At 41.0% G+C, this 14,406-nt stretch overlaps 4 protein-coding genes across 4 annotated transcripts; 2 read left to right on the top strand and 2 right to left on the bottom strand.

Moving 5' to 3' along the window:
- Positions 1 to 80: 80 nt before the first annotated feature.
- Positions 81 to 1,967, top strand: LY79DRAFT_593255 (uncharacterized protein; the record flags this gene model as incomplete). Its single annotated transcript, XM_060561528.1, has 1 exon — positions 81 to 1,967. One exon carries the CDS (start codon positions 81 to 83, stop codon positions 1,965 to 1,967), a length of 1,887 nt encoding a protein of 628 aa, XP_060409958.1.
- Positions 1,968 to 2,373: 406 nt separating this feature from the next.
- On the top strand, positions 2,374 to 4,044 carry LY79DRAFT_614731 (uncharacterized protein). The gene is made up of 3 exons (XM_060561982.1): positions 2,374 to 2,523; positions 2,581 to 2,733; positions 2,786 to 4,044. Exons 1-3 carry the CDS (start codon positions 2,460 to 2,462, stop codon positions 3,673 to 3,675), a joined length of 1,107 nt encoding a protein of 368 aa, XP_060409957.1. The 5' UTR covers positions 2,374 to 2,459; the 3' UTR covers positions 3,676 to 4,044.
- Positions 4,045 to 5,658: 1,614 nt separating this feature from the next.
- On the bottom strand, positions 5,659 to 6,400 carry LY79DRAFT_582932 (uncharacterized protein; the record flags this gene model as incomplete). Its single annotated transcript, XM_060560295.1, has 3 exons — positions 5,659 to 5,673; positions 5,830 to 5,946; positions 6,134 to 6,400. The coding sequence occupies 3 exons, from the start codon at positions 6,398 to 6,400 to the stop codon at positions 5,659 to 5,661; spliced, it is 399 nt and encodes a 132-aa protein (XP_060409956.1).
- A 360-nt stretch (positions 6,401 to 6,760) lies between these two features.
- Positions 6,761 to 6,925, bottom strand: LY79DRAFT_486441 (uncharacterized protein; the record flags this gene model as incomplete). The annotated part of the gene is made up of 1 exon (XM_060553295.1): positions 6,761 to 6,925. A coding segment is annotated over one exon (165 nt), but the record flags the coding sequence as incomplete, so codon positions are not given.
- Positions 6,926 to 14,406: the final 7,481 nt, after the last annotated feature.

The raw sequence follows: 14,406 nt of genomic DNA, 5'->3' as shown, positions 1-14,406 counted from the left end.
CTCTTGAGACTAGGAATCGTACCACTTCTCTCGCATAGCCAGCCAATCCGACCCGGGTCGCGCACAAGGCCTGGAAACAAATGGAGCAACACGGCCCAGACCTGGCCTCCAGGATCGGGCCCTGGATATTGCCTAAGCCGCTCCAGGAGGCGTCTCCGGAAGCCACCCCTAGCGAACGGGCCTCGCCGCCGGAGGAGACCAAGCGGCGGAGGGCGGGTGGACCAAAGGCCCGTACCGGCTGTGCCACCTGCAAGACGCGCCATGTCAAGTGCGACGAGCGCAAGCCCACGTGCTTCCGATGCGAAAAGGTCGGCGTGGCGTGCGAAGGATACGTGGATCGCATCGACAGGAGGAGAAGAAGACAAACGCAGAGCGTTGTCCGCCGAACGGTCCCGCTACTCATCGCTCCTCGCTCCACACCATCCCAGACCGAGTCTTGCAGTTCCGCACTCGTCGTAGCCACAACGCCGCAAATCCCTCGGTCTCTGTCGAATTTGCCAGAGGTTTACCGCAAAGATGGGATCTACTTCGATTACTTCCGCCATCAGGTCTCCACCAACCTGGCAGGTTACTATACCAGCCCAAACTGGTCTCACCTGGTCGTTGGTGAAGGCCTGCAGGATGACTGTATTCATCATTCAATACTTGCTGTCGGCGCCCTCATCCGTTCTTCGCCGCAAGACACGAAACCAAGTATACATCGGGGAAAGGGCTTGCCACCCTCATCGGATGGCCAAGGTGCAACAGAACATCGCGAGGTTGCTCTGCGACATCATTTACAAGCAGTGAAGTCTTTAAGAGAACGGATGGAGTTGATCACGGCATCGTCACCAACGACCATTGTCATCACTACTCTACTACTTGTCATTTACGAGCTGCTCCAGGGAGAGCCCAAGACAGCCCAGCTTCTCCTCAACTCATGCCTAGGCGTACTGAAGGACTGCATTACCATGTTTCAGAGCGGTTCCGGCAACAGTGAATCACAGCCCCGAGACTCTGAGTTTGACGATATGGAGCATGTGCTGCCCTGCATAGCAGCAATGAGCCATGTCTCTCAATCACTCCAACCGCTGCGGCGGCATACTCGCCCATTCAAGATTGATCCCGGCTCGAACTTCCACGACCCCGAACACGAGTCTCTATCAAAGTTCTTCATCTCGTGGGGTAGGTTTTTTACCTTTGGCGTTGGCTTTGTCGGCAACTCTGCAGATGCGACAGCAGGAGGTGTCACACTGGAGTCCTGTGGCCATCTTACCGCCCACCAGCAAAAGTTTCTGTCGCAGTTGCAGAGGTGGAAAACCATCATTCAGTACTATATTCAGAGTCCGAAAATCGACACTGGAACGAAGAAGGGCCTGAGAATCGTGCAGATACACTGGCTTCTTCTCTACATAACTCTGACATGCTGTCTCGACCCAACCGAGATGGCCTATGACGCTTTCGAACAAGAATTTCGGGATCTCACGATCCAGTGCGTCGATCTCTATCGCGACTGTGTATCACAGCCACCTCCGACATCCGTCCTGCTTGGGCAAGGCCTCATTTTACCCCTCTGCACAGTTGTGCGCGCCTGCAGGAATCACGATATTCGCATGACGGCGCTCCAGGCCCTTGGCGAAGTTCCGTCATCTATGGTCTCCTGGGATGTAGTATCAAATATGGACGGGATTCTGGGGGCCTTGTTACTTGAGGAAACCGGCCGGGACGAGAACGGATTAGTACCGCCAGACTCAAGGTGGTTCTGGCTGAAAGATGTTCCTGTACAAGAGACGGGTCAGGTGCATAAGATTTACCAGAGGCTCTCGCCAGGGCATGATGGCAAACCTGTCTTAACAAAACTTCCTCCTACCTCCAATATGCGGTCAAAGATTTGTAAGGTTGGCGGATGCGACACGGCACATATTCTGGGCCCGATTGTCGTAGAAGACTTAAGACACAATGGGATGCATTATGCTGCAATGGGGTAAAATAACTCCTTCTGGTAAGAAACATATAAACATTTCGAAAGTCAACGATCACAAATTCGTCTTCGCAAGAGGAATTCAAACATGTCGTAATTAGCGGCCAATCAGGGTTTCCAGCCGCAGTGTTGCCGTGAAACAGTTGGACTCTACTCTGTTGCTCATCAGCGTGGGATCGTAATTATCAGCCAATCGGGATTAACCGATCGGATCTTGTAAGTGGCCCTTTGGATTGCGCGTTTGTTACGCGCTCCACATGCCCAACTAACTCCTGGCCCTCGTAAGAATTACCCAATAGCAAACCCGTTCCAGGACGACACTGTGTAGGCGGGACATCGTGTCTCCAACCCTGCCGTGGAGAATTGATATATAAGGCTGGGTCGACTCAGGATTTCTGTTGTGCAGACTTGTCACACATGATACCCCTAGTTCTTGAAATCTAAGAATTATTCGCGGTACCCCATATCGCCAGGTTACGAAACTCATTCACAAATTACAATGAGCGGGCCAGCCGTCAACATCGCCCAACCAGTTGTAGCGTCGCTCGCTGATTTAAAAGCGGGTATGTTCACGACATGCGTCTATCCTAACTCATTCTAACAACGAACCACGACATTAGGAAATGTTCCATTTGAAACGCTCGTGGAAGCTTTTGGGCCAGACTCTCTTGGAATCTTGGTAGTAAAAGATGTCCCCCCCGAGTTCCCTCTACTTCGGCGTCAGACACTGTCTTATGCGTCATACCTTGGAAACCTCTCTGAATTGCAACTTGGTACGTTGCTGCGATTCCGGATTCAGTGGTGGAAACTGACGCATTGCCGTAGCCAAGATTGAAAATCCAGCTGCAAGGTACCTCACCGGCTGGTCTTTAGGAAAAGAGCAACTAAAGGACGGACAAGTGGACACCTTCAAAGGATCATTCTACGCCAACTGCGCCTTTTATACAGACCCCAAACTGGATTGCGCGAAACCAACTGCCGAGTTTTCTCCAGACAACTTCCCGGAATATCTCTCACCAAACATCTGGCCCGAAGAGGATGTTTTACCTGGTTTTAAGAACAGCCTCGAGGACCTTTGCCGCCTTCTGATCGATACTGCTGTTCTAGTAGCGCGAGCCTGTGACCAATACGCAGAGCGTGAAATTGACGGCTACACAAAAGGGTACGTCGAGCACGTCGTCAGCACAAGCAATACCACCAAGGCTAGACTACTTCACTACTATCCTCAATCTCAGGACAATTCAAACGTGAACGAGGATGATTGGTGCGGTGTACATCTGGACCACTCCGTGTTGACGGCCTTGACATCTGCCATGTTTGTTGACGAACAAACGACATCGACCGTAGTCTCTGTCCCCGAGACTGGCTCGACGCTTCCACCGCTGGATGAAATGTCGGGAAGCCCGGATCCTTTGGCTGGCCTCTATATCAAATCTCGGGCTGGAGAGACGGTTCAAGTCAAGATCCCGAGAGACTGCATTGCTTTCCAGACAGGCGAGGCATTGGAGAAGATTACGAAGGGGAAGTTCAAGGCTGTTCCGCATTTCGTACGAGGCGTTCGGCCCTCTATGAGTAATGGAAGGGTGGCGCGAAACACACTCGCAGTATTCACACAGCCCAACCTTGGAGAGGAGGTGGATACAGACCAGCACATAACTTTCGGGGAGTTTGCCAGGGGCGTCGTGAGCAAGAATACGGTCGAGACTCAATCATAACAGCCATCTTTCTTTCGAAGAAAAATGAATATGCATACAGTCGCTCAAATTAATATGCTCCGTAATCACAAGCCAAAGGGCTGTCGGATACAAGCTTCACGAGAGAGTTTATCAGACGCACTGCAGACGACTAGTAGTTGGAAACATCCGGTATGAGTGTTTTGACTAGGTTCGGGTGATAAGTATTATGACTTGGCAAAATGGCGGTAATAAGATGTCCCTAATATGGTCTGATATGAAGAACTTCCCGTAATGATGCCATTGCTGGACGACTCTTCTTTCGGAAACCATAATCCAAACGTGGACGAAAATTCAGGCAGTCCAACTTGTATAGATGTTATTACGCGGAATAAGTCATTGGTTAACTGCAGCAAAATCCTCTTTGTTGTACCTTGAAAGATTGAGACTTATTTGGACAAATGTTTCGAGTGTGGCAAGACATTGCTTAGTCAAACGTTTGCGATGACACCAATGACTCATTGGAAGAGGCTAGGTCTTGGAATAGGGGGCTAGTGTTCACAGTTTCCAACATTATTTGCCTTTATCCAAGAGGACTATGATCTGCTGGTTCCCTTGATACCAATCGCTAAAATAAACATCAGAACAGCATGGTTTTCAAATTCTTAGATGAACTATGTGTGGGTGATGTGGGTGGCGGCGAGCAACGAGGCAATATCCATTGATATTGGTGATGTGTAACTAGAGGAAAAGGACTGCTGGCTGGCAAGGTGAAGAGGCTGGATATCTGGCTGGCAGTGGCCACGTGACCAGACCAACACTATGAGGTCCCAAAATAGGCTATGAAAGTCGAATCGTTCCTTGTCATAGTCGGACCCGGTGCCGAGGACTGAGCTCCGGTAATGCAAAGCCTTACTACCTGACAGAGCAGGTGATGAAAGTCAATTACACCAAAATGAAAGTTTCTACTTGCAAATGACCGTTTTGGCTTTTGCTACTGTTTTCACCCCGGTTTCTCATTTCACTCCCAGTACTGCTTAGGGGCTCACTATTGGCTTGGCTTTGGCTTTCCTCTCCCTTTCGACGCACCCTCTCCATGAACTCTCCGGAATGACAGCGCGGACGTAGCACGGACCAACAAGCTGGTATGTTGAGCTCTCTTCCGTCATGCGAAGAACGAACGGAAGCCGACTCCCAAACAGAACTACCACAATGTCCCATTCCCTGACTGACGAGAGGCCTTTTCGTAGATATCCGCCTGCAGTGGAGAAAAGGTTCGTCAGATGCCCACCTGCTGCCTCCTCGACTCTGACTGCGTATTCCTCCCGGCGCCAATGCAGAGTATCAGGCTCTATTTTCTGCATATCAAGATCCTCTCGAACGGCTTCCTCGAATGTATCTGTCTCGCGAATAGTTGGAGAAGGGTTACATTCATTTGTATGTCTGTTGCTGACTTTTGTCTTTTATAGAACTTGTTGAAATCGTGAATGAATCCAACCGCCAAACGCAACTTGTTCTCTTTCTTGATCGCAGTCGTTTTTGTAGAGGAGTCACCGTACATAGTGATGCTGTAGAGAATTATTGTTTCGAAAAGGGCCTTGAAGGAATGGCTTGCTCGTGGGCGTGCGTGGTGACGGTTCAAGTCGAACTTTTCCATGGCCGAATTGCGCCTTAACTCCCCCTTTCCCAAGAATGCTGTCTCACTGACCGTATCAAAAATGACTCCCTCCACTCTGAGGATTCTTTGACCCGAGGGCGAATCATAAGGAGTATGGTTGTGCTTCCTGTCTTTCGACGCGTTGAAATGCCCCAGGTGACTAGTGGCTAGATACCGTACATCAATGCCGCTCATGCCACGACAATCAGGTGGCCAGGAAGGCAAACCGACGTCCACTCTGTTGTCCGAGTTTCAATGTCCTGCGGTAAGAAGGATTTCCAGATTTCCGTCTTTGTGTATGAGTCTTCTTGTGAAATTCATGCAGATATCACGGGTTGGCTTCGAGCAATCAGCCTTCAACAGAGAGCTCATGTCACTGACACCTATCAGTGCGAACAGTTTGTCTCGGGGATCCGCCGATAGCAAAGTCCTTGTCGGATACAAAACATTCACGATCGTCTTCCGGGCTTCTGGTGGGCTGATAAGGAATTGAGAGATTCGGAAGACCGCCTTGCGAAGCCCCGTTATCCATGTTTTACGGGATTCTGGATATTGCCACCACGTGGGATCAGCAGTGGCATGGCCCAAAGCTCGTAACGTTGACCATCTTGCTGAAAGCGAGCCGCAATGAATAATTGCTTTTCGAGCAAGAACGACTTGTTGGAAAACCCCCACACGGGTCCAATAGGGTCTTTTCAAAAGAAGTGTGAGAGCCTTGGTGGTGTTTTAATCGGCGACGATACTGCGCACCACCCGCCTGGATGACCAGACTCCATCGAGGCCTCGAAGCATCCGCATTGCTATTTCTGATGCTTGCGATTCAGCACCCGGCCATATTCTTACCCGGTCGGCTTGACTGAGTATTTTGCCCATTTGAGCAACTTGTGCGTTCCTTTCATCTGTGTCCTTTTCGTTGAGACAGATACTGACAACCCGAAGCAAAATGTCCTCGTCTTGTCGACTAAGATGTTGCAAAGCCACTAGCAAATTATTTGTTATGTTCAGGAAGTAGCCGTTGGCGGTAATAGCATCGCTCTCTGCACCGTCGGCCCAAGTATACAAGAGCGCGTCATACCGAACGATAGGGTCATCAAATTCGTGGATGGACATTTGGATATCAACAAGGGACGATGAGGATGTAGCTACTAGCTAGCTTTAGCCTCAAAAGACGAAACTCGTCCGAACGAATCGGTAGTGACAGGTAAACTTAATTGAATACTCAGCTCATCTACGACCGGATCAATCAAACCACGGACGCTTACGGTGATGAAAGCTTCTACTCGGTGCAGTATTGGGAATCTGTTCCTTCGAAACCCGTTCTAATTAGGTATTCATGGCTAAATCTTTGCTGCATATATTGATAAATAATGGAGTCTCGGCCAGCCCAGCCTATCTCAGAGGCTCTGTACAGATAGCGGTGGAGAAAAAGAGGTGTTTGGGTATGGTCATGAGAAATATCTTTGATGTGTGGTGGTGAGAAATATTACTGGGATGGGCGTTACAAGCATCGCCGACAAGAATGGTGTGTTTTTTTACGAGATGTCCCGGCTTCCCATAGCAACCACAGCGGTCGATAGCGTGTTTGTAGTACAAGCAACGGTAAGCGCTGTAAAGCTCTTCGATTTGGTAGCATATTTGAAAAAAAAAAAAAGGGGGGGGGGGTAGAAGAAGAGAAGACTGATAGAAGAGCTGATAGTGGGGCACTATGTATTGAAATTCCAACCCCTTATGTACCTACGCTGAGTGCATTGGGTGCTGTTTGTGGATGTGGCAGTGTTCCTACTGTTCCAAGCACCTAATCGTGCGGTAGGTGGTTAACACGCCATGGAAATCTACCGGTCCACGTACTGTTGTTAGACGGCAGGCTTTCCGTTGGGCGTCCTGCGCGATGATATGTACCATGTCTGCCTAATCGTACCTATGTAATTGGCAGACAGCTCTATAACGATAGTGTGTCATGTCACCACCTTAACCACCTTCACGAGTGGCCTATTTGCAGGTCGCGGTCTTCAAAGTGGTCGCTGCCAGAGCAACCTCCGTGGCAAAGTCGGCCAAACAATGCAGTGTGGGCTCAGTTGAGCCAACACCGAGCAGTAGGATGTGTCTCGGGCCTGACAGTCTTCCGCACTCGGATGGAGGGCCTTCAGGCCAGCTGCCTTAAAGACCATCGTATGGTCATTTGAACCGATAATGGGTGTAAGCGCCGTGGGCTGGGACTATCGCAACAGGGCACCATAATGTCGTTAGAGGCGACTCTGGTAACTGCTGCACCGAGAAACAAAGCAAAACATCTCAAGACCACCTGGGTACCAAGCTGCAGGTTTAAAAACGGACAAAAAAGCACCCATGCGAGCGCCGGAAAATACAGAGTGATAGATTCAGTAAGGGCATGACAGGAATTTCAAGGTCTACAAGAAGGGGGTTTTAGCACTCACCTATGCCGTTTGACATTGGTTTCGGCAGAAGAGGTACCAAGGACTACCACTAGTAGTATTTGACTGTGATTATGAGATAATTAGGCGTCCCCACTTGACCTGCCGTCGCTCACCGCATCGGATCTGAAATGGAGCGGCCGGCCGGCTGTGGGCTTGGCAATCCTTTGCCAGGCATACACGGCTTCAACCCAATGATTCTACCGAGCCGTATTGTCCTTTATCAATGGACGTGAATATAGGCCCCAATAGGGCATACAGAAGAACACGCATCGGGCCTACCCCTCCATGTCCAGTACATTATTCAAAACTCATGTGTGTTTCATATTTCTCTCCGTTTCCGATCTTGTAATAATCAGGCTGGCAACGCTTATTGGTAATCATCCAAATCTACATTGTGGTTTGGCACAGAAGTCGTCGTCGCATTTTCCAAGTGTAGCGTGCCCAGGGAACATTAATTACACAAACCCCGGACTTCTGTCTTGAAAAGGGATGCGGGTGGGTACGGCAGCCTGCAGGGCGCACTGGTCCAAAAGTCAAACGGTTACTACACCTACCCTATTAGTTTCTAGAAACACTGCATATTATTAATCTAACCTGTATATAACTAATTAGTCTTTTAAATAAATTATCCTTTTAGATATATTTATATTACTCTGTATAGCCTAGAATATTATAGTTCTATTTACCTAGATACCTTAATTATCTAATTAGTCTATAAATAGGGAAGTGTATGCCCTAGAGTATATACCTAATAGAAGTATATACCTAAGGCTAATTATAGGCGCTTTACCTTAACTATAAATATATTTTTCTTTACTTCTAAACTTCTCTTCTTTTTTTTATACTTAATTTAGAGTATATAAGTGACCTCTAACTATATACTCTTGTTAACTTTTATTTAATTTATTTATCTTATTTACTTATTTATTTTACTTTTTAATTATTACTAAACTAATGTTTTTTTTATAGATTTTTATATATTTATATATTCCTAGAGGTGCCTAGTGTTACCTTATATATTTAATAACTTCCCTATATATCCCTATATATCTTTATATATTACTATATATTACTATATATTACTATATAATCCTATAGGTCTTTATACTTCTGTCTATGCCTATTACTAACTATATAACTTTTATACGTTTATATAGACTTATATATTATAGCTAAGCTTATCTTAGAAGAGATTAGAGGTATATAGCTTCTAGTAGATAACGCTATTCCTATATAGCTTAGTAATAATTCTACTAACGTAGAAATTACTATATACTATTATAAGTGTATATATATATTCTTATATATTTCTACTTTATTTTATACTAATCTATATAGTTACTATTAAGTATACTTCTTAGTAAGTTATTACCTAGTTCTTTAATATAAAAGACACTTCTATAAGTTTATATATATATTCCTTCTATAAGTGTTAATATCTATATAGCCCTATATACTTAATCTCTATACAAAAGTGTCTAATAGTATCTATACTAAGCATAAACTTAAGTATAAACGTGTATAGAACAGTAACTTAATCCTAATATAGGTGTATAGAACTATACGCCCTAGTTTAGAAGCTTACGCTAGTTACTAGAAAGGTAATAGTCTATATATAACTTATATAGTTATCTTAAATACTACTGCTTATACTAACTATACTTATAACTCTAGTATAAGTGCTTATAGCTTTAGTAAGTTCTATATATTTCTAGCTAGTATTTATATATACTTATACTTATATATAGTTCTAGGTAATTATAAGTAATCTAGTAGTAAGCTATTTACTTTACGTAAGTCTAAGGCTATTAAGGCTACCTATATAGAGATAGACTTTCTTATATAGATCTATAGGCTTAAGCCTAAGTATATACACTATATTAGTAATATACTTATTTCTATAGTAGATAAGCTTAAGTCTATAGGCTATTATATATATCTATATAACCTTAGTCTTTATTTATATATTTACTAACTTTTATATAGGTGCTAATAATCTTATTAACCTTTTAATCTAGTCTAATAGTAATAGTAATAGTTATACTTAATCTATATACATCTATATATATCCTAGCTAATTTAATACTTTTATATATACTTTTATAGTAGTAGTTAAGAAGATAACAGAAGATATAGGGGTTTATAGAAGAATATAGGCCTTTATAAAAGGATATAGGAGTTTATAGGTCTTAGAGGGATATATATATTTAGGTAATACAGTATATACTTAGCTAGTTTTTTATAGTAAAGCGTAGAGTTTAGTAAATAAGGTTAGTTTTTTATAGACCTAGGCACCCTTGTATACTCTTGTATATTAGTTTTAGCCTACCTAGGTCCTTATGTTTCTAGGTTTTTAGATACCTAATCTTATAGTTCTATATATAAAGATTTTTCCTTTGTATACCTCTGTATAGACCTATGTATCTTAAAATTTTTTCCTTTAAAATACCTTAGACTAGTTACCTATTATATAACCTTGTATAGTATTCTATACTTATTTAAGAAAAGTTAAATTCTAGATAAACTTATATAGTAATTATTATATACCTATTAAAAAATTATTAACTTTAAGTTTCTTTTACTACTTTTAAATAATTCTTACTTTTAATTAACTATTACTATAAAGTCTATATATAATTCTTAGTTCTTTTACTTTAATGTATTTTTAAGCTTTTTTTTAACTACTGTCTTTCTAATTAGAATATTCTTGCTACTTTATATACAGAGGGATTTTAAATCTTATAATATAGCCTTAAAGATATCTAAAGATACTATTTACTATAGTAATACTAAACACCTAAATAGCTTTAAGCTATATATTATAGTATAGTTTAGTACCTTTTATTAGAAGATAGTATAGTAAATATAGTCTAAGACCTAGGCTATAAGTTTCTTTATACTTTTATACACTAATATAGCTATATTATTAGCTAAGACATCCTTTATAAAGCCTATTATTAAGTTTTTTTTAAAAATATACAAGAACATCTAAAAGAGCTCTAGTATTAACAGAAAAGTTAGACTATACTAAGGCCTAACTTTATTTAGTTAATTAATGCTTATAATAAGCTACTTTTATTTAGGTTTAAGATATATACTGCTATTAATATATACTTCTAGTATATTATATAGTTTTATATAGGGTTCTCTATATATACTACCTAATCTATACTTACCTAGTACCTTTCTGTTATTCTTAAATAAAAGTATATACCTTTTACTATTTATTTAGACTATAGTATAGAAGTAGCCTTTACTATAGGAAGGCATTAGTATCTTTTATAAGAGTATATAAAATATATACTATCTTAACTAAATATAAATATTTTTATAACCTTTTATAATTATTAGGTCTTTAGTAAAAGTATCTATAATATTAAGATTAAGAGTTAGTAGAATTAATTATATTAGGCCTAATCTATATAATAAAAGGTAAATACTTACTTGTCTATATATATATTCTAAGATACTTATACTTTATATAAGGATTCTTTTATTAACTATAGTCCTTATAACTCTTTTCTCTAAATTCTTTTTTTAATTAGATTACCTTACTTTTTATCTATATACTACTCCTTTATAAGGACTTTTCTAACTTTATATACCTCTAGAATAATTATTATATTTATATATAAAAGAATTAGCCTTATAGTGTCTATAGCTAGCCCTAGTTACTTTTTTACTAGCCTAATTAGACTTCTATAATTAATTTTATATAGAAGGTTAATCTTTTAAAAGTACAAGAAATACTTATAGTGCTTAAACAGGATAGTATAGATCTTAATCTATACTTACCTATATAGATAATATAAGTCTATAAAGATATTCTTAGTTCTAGAGAGACTTTTTTACTTATTATAAAGTTTTATAGTTTAAAGTACCTTTGTATTAAGGTATATAACTTCCTATAGTAACATTTAAAGATATATATTATCTTAAAGGCATCTCTAGAGGTTTCTCTATTAGAGAAGTAAAGTAGTAAAGTTAAGTAGGTAAAGGTATAATTTATTATACTTAGGATTAATTTATAGTAAATCTTTATAAAGTAGTTAACTTTATTTTAAACTAGAAGGTAAACTCTCCTTTAGTTTAACCTATATACTCTCTTGTATATCCTTTATCTAATCTTTATTCTTAATACTATCCTATATAGCTACCTCTTAATCTTTACTTCCTATATTCTTTACCTTTAAGTATATATACTTTTATAATTTTACTTATAAGTTTACCTCTAGAGCTTTAAGTGTTAGTTTTTATTCTATTCTAGTCTAAATAGTGCTAAGGTGTATAGGTGTAGGCTAGACTTTCTTTTACTATACAAGAGTAGGTAGCTTTAGCTAGTAGTACTTAAATTATTGTTTTTTTAAAACTTAAGGCTTAGAGATAGGTAGTTTAATTTATATTTTAGATATAAGTATAATAGTAAAGTTATCTTTCTTACTAAAAAGTAAAGTCTTATAAAGAAACGTTTAGAGATTAAGGGCTTTATATATAGCACTATAGAACTCTATAATATCTAATAGGTTCTTTATATTAATTAGAATTACCTTTTACTTATGTCTAAGAAAGGCCTTATCTAAAGTAAACTTTATAATAAAGTACTTTATTATATTAATATATAAAGTATACTTTATAGTTAATAAGAATTATAACCTCTTGTTAAACTTCTTAAGGTATTATATATAAGTGTATATATAAAAACTAAGGCTATTAATATCTACTTTATAATATAAGGTAACCTAAAGACTAATATTAATATAGATAGTTAGGTCCTAAATTAGCTAGTTCTTTGTCTATTATATACTTACTTTATACTCCTATAAGCCTTTAATAATTACTATAAAGAAGCTTATTAAAGGTTTTATATCTAGGATATATAGTATAGACTTAGTTAGGTTTATATTATTTTTAGGTAGTTATAATTAAATACTAGTAGAGGATTTTAGGAGTTTAAAGATATTTTTATTAATTAAGGTAAAGTTAATTATAGGTAGTTCTTAGAGGATAGTTAAATTAAGAGAATAAAAAGGGCAAAAGTACTACTTATAGAGTAACTTTACTATAAAATAGTTAAGGCTATCTTTTTTAAGACACTTTAATACTATCTTATACTAAATAGTATATATTATAGGTGTACAAGTCTATATATAAGTGTATATAAGCTATATAGATTTTATCTTTATATAGATAAGGCTTATAAATGCTATATAGATAAATTACTATCTGTAAAGTAATATTGCTGCTATCTATACACTGGTGGTGGCCCTAGTACTGATCAGCAACCTAATTAGGCAAGTTCTGACTTTTGGACCAGTGCGCCCTGTAGGCTGCCGTAGGTGGGGTCATGATTGCGATCGGACAGCAGAACAAACAGTCTTGATACGAATAAGCAAACTGTTTAGTTGCTGTATTCGTCCATTATCCCGAAGATGTGCTATTGGCAATGTATGCAGCCAAGACCGACTAGTCACAATGATACCGTATCCACTGGTTAGATCCGGACAAAGCTAGAGAAGCACGCTAACGGCAAGGAGTATCGCGGCCGCTGTAAGGAGTATAGTGTGCTGGCAGAAACAGGGATCTGTATATATCTATTTTCTTACGTAACGGTTGTGTTCTCACTAACGGCGGGCTGGCTAGTGGGCTGGAAGGGGTGACCGCCTTCTATGCTAGGACTAGCGTGGCTAACATCCACTAGCCGTTATAGGACATCTACTAGCTTTCTCTGGCTAGCGGGCTTCCTAGCTTTGTCCGGATCTAACCAGTGGATACGGTATTAGAGATGTGTACAGTGCAACGGCGTTCTCGCCGTTTTCCAACTTCCCACATCAGTAATTATCGTACGCAATGCTCCCGAAAACAGATCGAAAAGTGCTAATTGGGAAGGACGTCTTCTATCCCTCCGACAGCACCATACTTCTTGTCCGGAGTGCACCGGATTGTCTTGCTGCACTCCAACCGCCTTCGATCGCCCTATAACTGACAACCTCGGTTCATCCAACGCATGACCACCCTTACAAATCGGGGAATTAGCTATCCGGGTAGAGCGGCGCTCCATAGATCGTTATTCTCCTACCCCGCAAACAAAAGTCCACAAGGCTCGCATCTCCCCTCACGATCAAGCGGGTCTGATTGACCAGTGGTAACGGTATATCAAGATAGTTATAGTGTTACGGGTCAAAAGGATTCAAAGACCTCGGGCTTGGGGAATGCTTTTTGTGCTTAATTTGGAACCAATGCCGAAGCCTGTTGGATTGCACACTCGAGCCCCCAGTTAGCTCTCCCATTTGAGGTCACCTTCTCGCCAGGACGAGGGACTAACCAGGCGCGGAAGCTCGTCGACGGACTCCTGCACCAATGCCGGTTGTCCGATGACAAACTTACTGTGCGTATATGGAATATGGCGGAATATCAATTGCGTATGCTCGTTAGGAACCGGCTTTCTTTTTCTTCGCTCAATGTGGGCCGCCTGGGATAGCCCTTGACGAGACGTACATACATCATGCATTAACCCTCCCCAGCTTATTGAAGCACGTTGCTCCGGCCGGGCCGCGTTGTTAACCCAGATGCAGCGGTGAGTGGTACGGTTCTACTGAGGAGGAACGATTAGAGACCTTCCGAACAGGGAATCATTGTTATTCTTGTTGCCTTCTTGGCGAGTGTGGTGGTCATTTTGCGATG

This window comes from Colletotrichum navitas (assembly GCF_030913465.1).
Source record: "Colletotrichum navitas strain CBS 125086 chromosome Unknown LY79scaffold_75, whole genome shotgun sequence".
Classification (NCBI taxonomy): Eukaryota; Fungi; Ascomycota; class Sordariomycetes; order Glomerellales; family Glomerellaceae; genus Colletotrichum; species Colletotrichum navitas.
This window is presented reverse-complemented; position numbering and strand designations above follow the sequence as displayed.

What these genes read in the sequence shown, in the direction of transcription:
- LY79DRAFT_614731 (XM_060561982.1), top strand. Translation starts at nt 2,460, where the DNA reads ATGAGCGGGCCAGCCGTCAACATCGCCCAACCAGTTGTAGCGTCGCTC. An exon ending in GCTCGCTGATTTAAAAGCGG is followed by an intron (nt 2,524 to 2,580) that starts GTATGTTCACGA and finishes CCACGACATTAG; the next exon opens with GAAATGTTCCATTTGAAACG. An exon ending in CCTCTCTGAATTGCAACTTG is followed by an intron (nt 2,734 to 2,785) that starts GTACGTTGCTGC and finishes GCATTGCCGTAG; the next exon opens with CCAAGATTGAAAATCCAGCT.